Source organism: Galeopterus variegatus, unplaced genomic scaffold (assembly GCF_000696425.1).
Source record: "Galeopterus variegatus unplaced genomic scaffold, G_variegatus-3.0.2 Scaffold103, whole genome shotgun sequence".
Classification (NCBI taxonomy): Eukaryota; Metazoa; Chordata; class Mammalia; order Dermoptera; family Cynocephalidae; genus Galeopterus; species Galeopterus variegatus.
Genome location: NW_007726214.1, coordinates 612,533 through 625,074, shown reverse-complemented (window position 1 = coordinate 625,074; position 12,542 = coordinate 612,533). Strand labels below are relative to the sequence as shown.

Sequence of the window (12,542 nt, the reverse complement as noted above, 5' to 3'; positions counted from 1 at the left end):
GCCGCGGCCGGAGGCGGCAGTGTCCGGAGCCCGGCTCAGGGCCGGAGTGGCCGCCGCGGAGCGAGGCTGCCTCGACAGAGCGCCGAGGCGCAGGAGGGTTAACGGGCCGCCGGGGCGCGCAGAACAGGTAGAGACCCTCCCCGAGACCCTCGGCCCCGGCCGCCCCCTCCCCGTGGGTCCCGTTAGACCGCACGTCCAGCGCGCTCGCGCCGTCCCGCGCTCCCGGCGCTGCGTGGTCGAGCCCCCGCCACGACCCCGTCCCCAGCTCTGATTGCCTCCGAGGATGTTCCAGCCCTTGGGGTCGAATTCCAGGGGAGGGGGTCTGATCCCATGGAACTCTGGCCCCACCGTCCGGGCGGGGAATGAGCCAAAATTCCTATCTAAGTCACACAGTAAAGTTGGAAAACATACCCGAGACCTCCCCGCACGCGCCAGCGCCTCCTGCCTTCCTCCTCTAGGAGGGTGAAGAGGTGTACCCCTCACGACCCATCGTCCCGCTCCGCCCCGCCCCGCTTCACTCCTGGAGTTGGGAGATGATAGGGTCGCTGGGAGGGATGCAGGTGGGTGCCCTTGATCCAGCTCAGCCTGATGGCGGAAGAGGGTGACCGAAAAGAAAGACACCTGTTGGGATGGTCCTCCAGGACCCAGGAGAGGAGGGCACGATGAAGACCCAGGAATTCTAACCCAGGAGAGGGACTCTCCACCGCCAGCCCCCACCCAACCTTCCCTCAGCAATGACCCATTTCCCAGAGGTGAGTCCCTTCTGGGTGTAAAGGGGTTAGCCCTGCACAGGTCTCTGTTCAAGTGATCTTCACTGGCCAATGTGGGGAGATGTGGTTAGGAGGAGCCCAGGTTTGCCCAGACCAGGGTCAGCCTGAGACCAGAGTGACCACTTCTGACCTCTACTTTCCTCACCCTGGGCAGTGAGACACACCAGATGTGGGGCATGAAAATGGGTGAAAGGCACAAATGTGTGTTTGTATCGGCCCCCTGCCCAGCTGTGCTGGGGAGGGTGGGGTGGGACTTTTCCAGGGAGAGAGCCAGGCCTGGCCTGGGCCCCAGGAGCTCACGTCACCTCCACCCCTCACTTCTCCAAACTGCCAAAAGCCAAACCCAGCTCAGGATGGGATTATGTGTACTGGTTAGACCCATGGAGAGAGGCAGCAAGAATAGACTTGGGGTAGCAGAGAGAAGCAGAGGCACAGAGGGAGTGGAGAGGGGACCCAGCATCAGAGAAGAGGCAGACAATGACTATGAACCCAGCTTTCTTTCCCTTCAACCTCAAGTAACAGAGCCAGGCAGAGGGCTGAAGGTTTGGGTGGAATGTGGGTCCTTCTCTGGAGACCCAGGCCTCTCCCCCTCTCCCATCAGGGCGGAGTTGCTGACCTCAGTGGCCAGCCCAGCCAAGGGACGGAGCAGCCATGAGCAACCCCTCCCCAACCCCAAGCAGCTAAGGTGACCCTGCCCACTCTGGCTCAACCACTCCGATCCCTCTCTCAAATACCCAAGTCCTAGGGTCTCGGGGAAGGGAGTGGGGCTGAGTGTTGCTACTCCCCCCTACCCCCAGCACATTCCTACTCTTTCCTCTGTCATTTTCTTGCCCTGAGCTGCCCCACCTTGGCAATGGCTCCTTGGATTCCTCTCCTGGGTGCCTTTCAGATCCAACAGAAACATTTTTTTTTTCCCTGGAAAGCAGAACTAAGAGTGGGAAGAGGAGTGGGGGTGGGAAGGGCTCAAAGTGAGAAGGAAAGGGCTGGAGGGCAAGGGGTGTAGGGAGAGTCAGTCTGTGAGGGTGGGGGGAGGAGGAGGGGGGTCCAAACCCCCCTTTCCCCGTTGTGAAAGCTAGACTTCCCTGGAGGGCAAGGGGTGTAGGGAGAGTCAGTCTGTGAGGGTGGGGGGAGGAGGAGGGGGGTCGAAACCCCCCTTTCCCCGTTGTGAAAGCTAGACTTCCGGCTCTTCAGCACAAGAGGCCTGTGACTGGGGAGCAAGGGCGGCTCTAGCTGCATCTCTCCTTCCCATGTTCCTCCAGCCAGTATAGCTGCGCATGAAATAAGCCCTCGTTGAACCAATGCCTGATACTGGCACCCAGAGGGGAGATTAAATGGCCTGCTTCTTCTCTAGATTATACTATCAATCCACTTAGTTTATCCCTTGGCCAAAAAGTGTCTGAGACGGGCAGAGATGTGCTGGACTGTTCCATAAGGAGCTCAGCTAAAAAGGGAAGAAAAAGCTAGGAGGCAGTTAGGAAATAGAGATGGTTGGGGAAGGACTTGTTTATGGAAAACACAAGGGACTTCTTGTCAGATCCTTAGAGGAGGGATCTGGCATATCCTCACACAAGCCTCCCTCAACTTTCCAGGTACCTCTGGAGGGGAGAAGTGGGAGCCAGAAAGTTCCAACAGGGTCAAGGGGAGGGGAATGAGCTAGGAGGCGATCTGGCATATCCTCACACAAGCCTCCCTCAACTTTCCAGGTACCTCTGGAGGGGAGAAGTAGGAGCCAGAAAGTTCCAACAGGGTCAAGGGGAGGGGAATGAGCTGGGAGGGGGCTGAGGTCAGACCCCCCCCCCTCTAGTCTCAGCAGATGGACAAAGGCAGCATTCCTTCCTGCTCCCACCCTTAGGATCATAAAGGGGTGGGCCAGTCTTCCTCCACCCCTCCATCCTGAGATGTCCTTCTGAGGAGTCATCCCGCCCAATCCCCTAGCTTTCTGCAGACTAGAGAGGTAACCACCAGGCTTCTGTTCCTGCAGAGTGCACCCCTCCACACCCAGATGCCACGGTAGTGTTCATGTCCAGTCCTTTCCTCCCTTGTCCTGGGGCAACCAAGGGAGGAGCTATGGAGAAGTGGGCAAGCAGGTAAGAGGGACTGCCAGGGTAGAGGGATGGCTCTGTCCCTGGAAGTGAGGATGGGGGATCACTGGGAGGAGTGGGGGAAGTGATGAGTGACTTCTGCTTTTTGAGAAGTTGGCAGTCAGGATGTGGGGAGCCTGCTGAGGCTGGGGGGGTGGAGGGCGGTGCCATAACACCTCCTCTGGCTCCAGTCTGACATCCCGCCTCCTGCCTTTGGTTGTTAGGTCCTGGTTGTGTCTGATGCTCCTTCTATCCCTCCCTCATCTCTACCTGGATCAGGAGGTGAGCCCTGGACAAGTGAGCAGCTGCCGCCTGCCTACCTGTGATCCTTTCATCTCCCCCTGATCTCCTACCCCACCTCTCCAGGCCAGGCCTCCATTTCCCACAACCTCTGCTGAGTCATGGCCCCTTTAACTCACACTCAGACCACCCAGCCTCCCTGCCGAATCCCTAACTCCTTGCCAAATAACGTCAAGAAGGCTGGGTTCTAGTTCTACCTCTACTGCTGAATGTGGCCTTGGGCCAGTAACAACTCCTTGTGCCTTGGACTAAGATAGATACTCTGTACAGTTTCCTAAAATCATCCTAATTCTGTCTGACCTTTTTCTCTATATAGGTGTTGTCTGGACACTCTCTTCAGACACCTCCAGAGGAGGGCCAAGGCCCTGAGGGTGTCTGGGGACCTTGGGACCAGTGGGCCTCTTGCTCCCAGCCCTGTGGGGTGGGGGTGCAGCGCAGGAGTCGGACATGTCGGCTCCCTAAAGCTCAACTCCTCCCAGTCCTGCCTCTCCCTCCAAGGCCCCCAAGACATCCAGAAGCCCTCCTCCCCCGGGGTCAGAGCCCCAGACCCCAGACTTCCCGAGAAATCCTCCCCCTGTACAGGCCACAGCCTCGGGGAAGGGGTGGCCCACTTCGAGATCCTGCTTCCCAACTAGGGAGAGTGGAGACCCAGGAGATTCAAGGGGCCAGGAGGTGAGGCTGTGAAGGGATGGACAGGCCTTGGGCAAGGGGCGGGGTTTGGTATGAAGGAAAGGGGAGCAAAGGACACAAGGCTTAGGGAGGCTTATCTTTAGTGCCAGGAAGTAGACTGGGGAGAGAGGGTCAGAGATGGCCAAAGCTGTGACCTCATGTCTGTAACACCTTCTCAGGTCCCGGGTTCGAGACCCCATCAAGCCAGGAATGTTTGGGTATGGGAGAGTGCCCTTTGCATTACCATTGCATCGGAACCGCAGGCACCCCCGGAGGCCACCCAGATCTGAGTTCTCTCAGACCTCTTCTAGAGGGGAAGAACCCCTTCCATCTCTGACTCCAAGAACAGAGCCGTCCTCTACAAACTATGGCCCCCAAACTCAGCTCCCTCCTACAGAACTGTCTGCCCACATCCCATCTACCCCAGAAACCCCAAGCCCTGAAACTACTCAAACAGAGGTGATCCCCAGCACCAGGACTGCCCCCACACAGCCCCACCCCAGAGCCCAGGCCTCTGGCATGGAGCCCCCCTTGCCCACCCCCTCCTCAGAAGAAAGTGGCCTCTCCCACATATCCTCTCAGCCAAGAATGCCAAGTTCCCAGGGTTGGGCCAGTCCCCGAGTAGCAGAGAGACACCCTGATCCTTTTCCTTCTGTCCCTCGGGGCCAAGGCCAGCAGAGCCAGGGGCTTTGGAGACCTGGGGGAAATCTTCCCAGGTCCCTCATGGAGTCTGCCCCTCACAACCCAGATGGCTGGTTGCCTCTCCTGAGGGCTGGACCCCACTCCAGCTCCTTCTGGAGCCTCTTTGCTCCCAGCAGCTCTGTACCAAGATGTTCTGGAGAGAGTGAGCAGCTGAGAGCCTGCAGCCAAGTGGTGAGTTCTTCCCTGGACCTTCTCTCCCCAACCCAGATTTCCAATTCTGCTTCCCTGACACTGAGCCTGGGTCCTCAGCTTGTCTGACTTGGACCTGAGGGAGAAGGGCCTTTGCATCTGACCTACTCAGGGTAGGGGCCTTGGAGCTCTTCCATAGACCTGACCCTCCCCCTTGCTCTCCAAATCCATTCCTGACCCACACTCCCATTTTCCTCCCCCAGCTCTGACTCCTTTGTATCCCCCCACCTCAGCCCTGTCCCCCTGAGCAGCCAGATCCCCGGGCCCTGCAGTGTGCAGCTTTTGACTCCCAGGAATTTATGGGCCAGCTGTACCAGTGGGAGCCCTTCACCGAAGGTGAGGTTTTTAGCCTACCATTGGGCTGTGGTGGCTTGGGATTGGGGATGATGGGGAGAGGCACTCACCTGTTCACTCCCAGCCCTGAAAGATTTCCAGCCTCTCTGTTTCTCCATGTAGGCCATTCTATTTCTCCTAGTGCCAAACCTTCTTTCTAACTCCCCAGGACTTAGCACACGCTCAGAAAATTGAATGGCCTTTCAGACAGGGCCTTTAGCTGTCAAATGGTGGTGGATGGTCAGTAGAGGGGTCAGGCTGGGAGAGAGAGGTGTCCAGAGGTGCCCTTTGGCTGGCTTTCTCAGGGAAGAAGTCCATCCCAGGAGGCAGGGTAGATGTAACATGAGAAGGTCATTGTTGGAGAGATCCTGATCAGTAAATAGTGACAGCAGGGTGGGGGTGTGCCATGGATCCTGGCTGGTATCATATCAATTGTTCCCAAGTTACCATCCACTTGATTTTAGGTCTGTGTCAACTTGACACCAAGACAAGTCCTCATGAGCTCTGAACTCACATAATCATAGGTATCAAGGATCTCTCCTCTCTCAATTCAGAACCCCCTTGATGGTCTCAGTGTTCTCAATTAACTTGACCTACCTTTCAGTGCATGGAATTGTCAATGTTCCTGTCTTCCATGGTGACCTAGGCAAGCTCAGGATGCCCCATAGCTAATATAAGCAAAGCTACTATCAGGGCCCTGGGGAGTTAACCCAGTTAACCTGCCATCAGGGACTCAGCTAACCACCCTTCTACCCTGTCCCTTAGTTCAGGGCTCCCAGCGCTGTGAACTGAACTGCCGTCCCCGTGGCTTCCGCTTCTATGTCCGTCACACTGAAAAGGTCCAAGATGGGACCTTGTGTCAGCCTGGAGCCCCAGACATCTGTGTGGCTGGACGCTGTCTGGTGAGAGAGGATGGAGTGTGTGTGTGCCCTCACACACACACACCACAGTGTCTTGCTTGCATTTGTCATTACAACAACAAAACACCAAACAGACTAAAATCGCCAAGGGGAAAGTTCTCACCTGCCAAGCTGGGCTGAGCAGAGCCAAGAGGTGAACTGTAGGAGGGATGCTATTAGGCACACATACGCTTCCCTGAGCCTGGCTGGGGATGGTGGAGCTGCCAAAGAAACACGCTCTCATTTGTAGCACAAAGAGCAAGACATGTGGTGAGCTGAGGGTCCCAAGTGGACCAGGGTGGGATGTGAGGTGGTGTCTGGCTTTCGTGTGGCCCCTGCCTCACCTCACTCTCCCTAGAGCCCTGGCTGTGATGGGATACTTGGCTCTGGCAGGCGTCCGGATGGCTGTGGAGTCTGTGGGGGTGATGATTCTACCTGTCGCTTCATTTCGGGGAACCTCACCGACAGGGGGGGCCCTCTGGGTTATCAGAAGATCCTGTGGATTCCTGCTGGAGCCTCCCGGCTCCAGATTGCCCAGCTCCGGCCCAGCTCCAACTACCTTGGTGAGCACCCCAGATTCCCTGAGTCCTGGACTCTTTGTTCTGCCCTCCATGCCCCCATTCAGCACAGCAAACAAGCAGGGAGAAGTCAACGGCCTTCTCCCTCCCCTTGTGGAGGGAGTGAGGAAGATGAGATCGCTTGGGGTATCTTAGGCTCTGGGTGGGATGCTCCTGAAGGAAGCAGTGGGAGAGGAGGACGGTATGACTAACCTTGAATTTCCTGATCTCCAACCTCCAGCACTTCGAGGTCCTGGGGGCCGGTCCATCATCAATGGGAACTGGGCTGTGGACCCCCCTGGGTCCTACACAGCTGGTGGGACTGTCTTCCAGTATAAGCGTCCTCCTCGGGAGGAGGGCAAGGGGGAGAGTCTGTCAGCCGAAGGCCCCACAACCCAGCCTGTGGATGTCTATGTGAGCCTGGGGCCTGTGGAAGCTGGATTGCTGGGGAGGGAGGCTTTTCCATTTAAGAGCAAAGCTGTGGGTATCAAGATGGGAGAGAGGGCTGGTGATATGCCCCTCTTGCCACCCTGAAACATTCATTACTTTCTCTTCTCTCCAGATGATCTTTCAAGAAGAAAACACAGGTGTTTTTTATCAGTATGTCATCTCTTCACCTCCTCCAATCCAGGAGAGCCCCACCACAGAGCCCCCCATCCCCCTACTTCAGCCTGGTAAGACTCTGGTCCCTAGACCTGGAAGGAGGAAGGTGAGGCTGCAGGGAGAGCTCTGAGGCAGTGGGAGGCATCTGATTTGCCTCTACCCCTGCACAGAGATTTTGAGGGTGGAGCCCCGCCCAGCCCGGACCCCAGGCACCCTCCAGCGTCAGGTGCGGATCCCCCAGGTGCCTGCCCTGCCCCATTCCAGGATGCCCCTGGGGTCTCCAGCCGGATACTGGAAACGAGTGAGACACTCTGAGTGCTCGGCATCTTGTGGAAAAGGTGAGGCTTCGTGCCTTTGTTCCTGGCACCCTCAGCCCAAATCCCCAGCTCAACACTCCTGATCTCATATCCTGGATTGTGGGGCCACACCTTGACCCTGTGTCTGGGACCCCATTGAAACTGCACTCTGGGCCATCCTGCCTCCCCTGGCTGCCCTCTCACCCCCTTCAGGTGTTTGGCACCCCATTTTCCTCTGCATTTCTCGTGAGTCGGGAGAGGAACTGGATGAAGACAGCTGTGCCAGGGCTGCCAGGCCCCCAGCCTCCCTTGAACCCTGCCACGGTCCCCCGTGCCCCCCATAGTGAGTACGACCCACAGGGAGGGGTAGGATATCAGAAACACATTTGCCCCTGGGACAAACACACCCTCGATGCCCACAGGGTCTTACCTGAATTCTGCACTCAACACGGCATCTCCTGGCTGCAGAGAGACAATGTTAGATTAGAAAAGCTGATGTTCTGTAGACAGCAGGACAATCCTGGCAGCCTGGGCCCCCACAAGGAACTCAGACTCCAAGCCCTAAATATGCCTATTCTCCTCTGAGTGCTCTCTACACCCTATGTGTCTTCCCTCTCCCCCCACATGGCAGACCCACCCATGTCGTCTGTGTTTCTCCCTCTTCCCAACACTGCCCATGTCCACAGCTGGGAGGCTGGTGAATGGACGTCCTGCAGCCGCTCCTGTGGCCCTGGCACCCAGCACCGTCAGCTGCACTGCCGGCAGGAGTTTGGAGGGGGTGGCTCTTCAGTTCCTCCAGAGCGCTGTGGACATCTCCCCCGGCCCAGCATCACCCAGCCTTGTCAGCTGCACCCCTGTGGCCACTGGGAGGTTGGCTCCCCCTGGAGCCAGGTGATTGGGCCTAGGCAAGGGGGCTCTGAGAGGGTGAAGAGGACCTTAGAGAATTGGGCACCAGTGAACTAGAACAGTGGTTTTCTCACTTCGTTTTCATCAGCAATAACTTTTTTTTTTTTTTTTTTTAAAGATGACTGGTAGGGCCGGCCCGTGGCTCACTCGGGAGAGTGCGGTGCTGATAACACCAAGGCCACGGGTTCGGATCCCATATAGGGATGGCCGGTTCACTCACTGGCTGAGCGTGGTGCTGACAACACCAAGTCAAGGGGTAAGATCCCCCTACCAGTTTTTTTTTTTTTTTTTTTAAAGATGACTGGTAGGGCCGGCCCGTGGCTCACTCGGGAGAGTGCGGTGCTGATAACACCAAGGCCACGGGTTCGGATCCCATATAGGGATGGCCGGTTCACTCACTGGCTGAGCGTGGTGCTGACAACACCAAGTCAAGGGTTAAGATCCCCTTACCGGTCATCTTTTAAAAAAAAAAAAAAAGAAAAACTGGTAAGGGGATCTTAACCCTTGACTTGGTGTTGTCACCATGCTCTCCCAAGTGAGCTAACCGGCCATCCCTACATGGGATCCGAACCTGTGGCCCCGGTGCTATCAGCACCACACTCTCCCAAGTGAGCCACAGGCCAGCCCATCAGCAGTAACTTTTTACAGAGAAGTATCTCATATGGAATCCCAATACGTAAGTCATATAAGAGACTGAACCAGGGATTGGGGGCCCAGAGCCCCATGCTCAGCTCCTCCTCAGTGTATAAAGCCATATAACTGATGAGCTGGGGCTCAAAGGCAGATCCTGGTTCAAAAGCCGTAGAGTTGGCAGCTGGATAGAAAGCCTCATCCAGCTCCTTGGGTTTCCTCCTTGCTCCTCAGTGCTCTGTGCGGTGCGGGCGGGGACAGAGGAGCCGGCAAGTTCGCTGTGTTGGAAACAATGGTGATGAAGTGAGTGAACAGGAGTGTGCTTCAGGTCCCCCGCCGCCCCCTAGCAGAGAGGCCTGTGACATGGGGCCCTGTACCACAGCCTGGTTCCACAGCGACTGGAGCTCCAAGGTGGGCCCCACATCCCCTTAGCCAAGTCCCATATACCTGGTGACCACCACACCAAGACATCCTTTCAGAACCTTTCCAGCACAGCTCAATAAACATTTGTTGAGCAAGCATCTACTATGTGTTTGACACTGGGAATGCAAAGATAAGTGAAAAAAACTTAAATTAGGGTCCTGGATTCTCAGCAAAGATGCCCCTTACCTGGGGCATTCCCAAACTCCCAGAATCAAGACCCAGGACACTTCCATCCCTGAGCCCCTCCCTCCCCTTATTCCAGTCACCAGCAGCCTCCCTTCACATAGACTGCTCTACTTCTGAACAGTGTTCAGCTGAGTGTGGGACAGGAATCCAGCGACGTTCTGTGGTCTGCCTCGGGAGTGGGGAGGCCCTCAGGGCGGACCAGGAGGAAGTAGGAGCAGGAACAAGTGAGCACAGCTGTCCACCAGGAAGCCGCCCTCCTGACATGCGTGCCTGCAGCTTGGGGCCCTGTGAGATGACATGGTGCTGGTACACAGGGCCCTGGAGTGAGGTGAGCTGAGAGCTGGGAACAGGGCTAGGAAGAGGGTGCCAGTCCCAGTGGAGTTCCATGTGGGTAACTGGGAGGGATCTGTTTTATCATTCCCTCATATACCCAACCCTTCCCCTATTCTTCAGTGCTCCTCAGAATGTGGCCCTGGCACACAGCGTAGAGACATCATCTGTGTGTCCAAACTGAGGACTGAGTTCAACGTGACTTCTCCTAGCAACTGTTCCCACCTGCCCAGGCCCCCTTCCCTGCAGCCCTGTCAAGGACAGGCCTGCCAGGACCGATGGTTTTCTACACCCTGGAGTCCGGTGAGTCTCTGGCTCAGCCTGGGCCTCCAGCAAAGGGAGGGGGGTTCCTCTCACTGAACCCCCACCAAGTCTCTCTGTGCCCTAGAATAAGCCCAGCTGAGGTTTGACAATATCCCTTTCATGTAGACTTGGAAGACAGGTGGGCCTTCTCCATTTGGGATTTCATAATGTCCGGAAGAGTTTTCACCACCACCTTTCAGAGAGGGATGCAGCGGCCTGGGGTTAAGGAGGAGCCTGGGGCATGGCAAAGGTCTGATACAATAGCCGGGGTCTCCCCAGTGTTCTCACTCCTGCCAGGGGGGCATGCAGACAAGGGAGGTCCAGTGCCTGAGTGCCAACCAGACCCTCAGTACGCGATGCCCTTCTCACCTGCGACCGTCCAGGAAACGACCTTGTAACAGCCAACCCTGCAGCCAGCGCCCTGGTAAAGAGCTCTCTCTCCCTAACCCTCAATAGAATGGAGTTAGCTGAAGTATGGGCAGAGATGAGAAAGGACCAGTGGGAGTGGGCAACATACCTCCAGATGGATCTTGGTGACCATCTTGTGCCCACTGGCCTCCTCTGTCCCCAGATGACCAATGCAAGGACAGCTCTCCACACTGCCCCCTGGTGGTACAGGCCCGGCTCTGTGTCTACCCCTACTACACAGCCACCTGTTGCCGCTCTTGTGCTCATGTCCTGGAGCGGTCCCCCCCGGAGCCTGCCTGAAATGGACCCAGGAGACCCTCTCCTCATGGTTTTCTCATGCCACCATCAGTCACCCATCTATCAGCCTTCTCTGTACCCCTGGCTCTCCAGCCTGTCCTAGTATCACCAGAGATGTCTTCCAGGATGACTGACAATGGCAAGGTCACTGACACTGACTATCAAGATGTGTGGTTGGGTCTATGTGGTGGTGTGGTGGTGTGTGTGCACATATGCCCACAGATGTGTATCTGGGCCTGCATGGATGCATGTGTGCTCATACATGTGTATTATTTCTCAAAAAGAAGTTACATAGACAAAAAAAAAAAAAAAAAGTTACACAGACTGAGAAGAAGAAATGGGAGAGGACAATGCCTGTTTCCGAATCTTTTCTAGGCTGAGAGAAAAGCAAGTTTGCAGTTCTTTGCTAATCTGAGCTACTTAGAGTGTAGTCTACCCATCAATTCCAATTTTGTGCCCTAGACCTCAAACCTCATCTCTTATTTCAGGCCTTACATCTTCTAAATCACCCTTTGGTCTCTGGCCCCTTCTCCCTTTACCTAATCTTTTTATTCCTACCTCCCTTATTAGCTAGGGATGGAGGTCAGCTACTGCCAATCCTGCCTTAACCCAAGAAGAGAGACTCCCTCCCCAGAGCAGGGACCAGCTGGGCAGAGGGTTGAAAAGAGAAATGTTGGCATAAGACACCTTAGCCCCTGTCCCCACTCCCTAAAATGGCTCCCACCCCAGAACTAATTTATTTTTGATTAAAGATGATTATGACAAATGAGAAACAGGCTCTTCATTGTCCTCATGGGAACCCAGACATATGGGCAACCTAAGCAGTGTGAGGTCAGAATGCAGGGTGGGAAGGGGAACAGCACTTAGCACAGGAGGAGAGAGTAGGAGCCCAGAAAGGCTATTGCAGTGAGCCCAAATCACCCGAGATCAAGAGCCTCAGTCAGGCCGGCCCGTGGCTCACTCGGTAGAGTGCGGTGCTGATAACACCAAGGCCACGGGTTCGGATCCTATATAGGGATGGCCGGTTTGCTCACTAGCTGAGCGTGGTGCTGACAACACCAAGCCAAGGGTTGAGATCCCCTTACCGGTCATCTTTTAAAAAAAAAAAAAAAAAAGATTCTAAAGAAATTAAATAAGACCAAAATAAATGGAAAGACTTCCTGCCTTCATGGACTGAAAGAGTTAATATTGCAATTAATATAACAATTCTCCCTAAATGGATATATAGATTCAGTACAAGCACTATCAGAATTCTAATTGTCTTTTCTTTCAGAAATGGACAAAAAAAAAAAAAAAAAAAAAAAAAAAAAAAGAGCCTCAGTCATAGGGAGAGGATCCTGGCCAACCCTGGACCCTGCAGGTTGGTCATTGGCCACTAGAGGTCACCACGTCTCCCAATTTAGGTGTGGAGTTGGGAGCACCGATGCAGAGCTAAGGGGAAAACGCATGGCCTTGTGGTGGGTTTCTTGGTAGGCTGTCTTTCTGTAAAATCTCTTGGAAAACAGTAGTACTCCTTTCAATTTTGGGCTGAGTGAATGGCAGCTGGCTTTTGGGGTGGGGAACGACTGTGTCTTTTTTTTTTCCTGTTCTCTTTCTTCGACTCTGCATTCCTGTTTCCCCCATCCTTTCTACTATTACCCACTTCCCTATTTAAAGCTCT

At 55.2% G+C, this 12,542-nt stretch overlaps 1 protein-coding gene and 1 pseudogene across 1 annotated transcript; both read left to right on the top strand.

Annotated features, from left to right (window-relative positions):
* Positions 1-473: 473 nt before the first annotated feature.
* On the top strand, positions 474-11,652 carry ADAMTSL4 (ADAMTS-like 4). Its single transcript, XM_008584645.1, has 18 exons — positions 474-752; positions 2,752-2,857; positions 3,076-3,133; positions 3,468-3,823; positions 4,000-4,693; positions 4,945-5,047; positions 5,810-5,946; positions 6,302-6,506; positions 6,742-6,914; positions 7,063-7,174; positions 7,274-7,441; positions 7,613-7,742; positions 8,086-8,290; positions 9,170-9,346; positions 9,621-9,872; positions 9,998-10,177; positions 10,457-10,601; positions 10,749-11,652. The coding sequence occupies exons 2-18, from the start codon at positions 2,790-2,792 to the stop codon at positions 10,883-10,885; spliced, it is 3,300 nt and encodes a 1,099-aa protein (XP_008582867.1). The 5' UTR covers positions 474-752; positions 2,752-2,789; the 3' UTR covers positions 10,886-11,652.
* On the top strand, positions 953-1,742 carry LOC103600594 (annotated as a pseudogene).
* Positions 11,653-12,542: the final 890 nt, after the last annotated feature.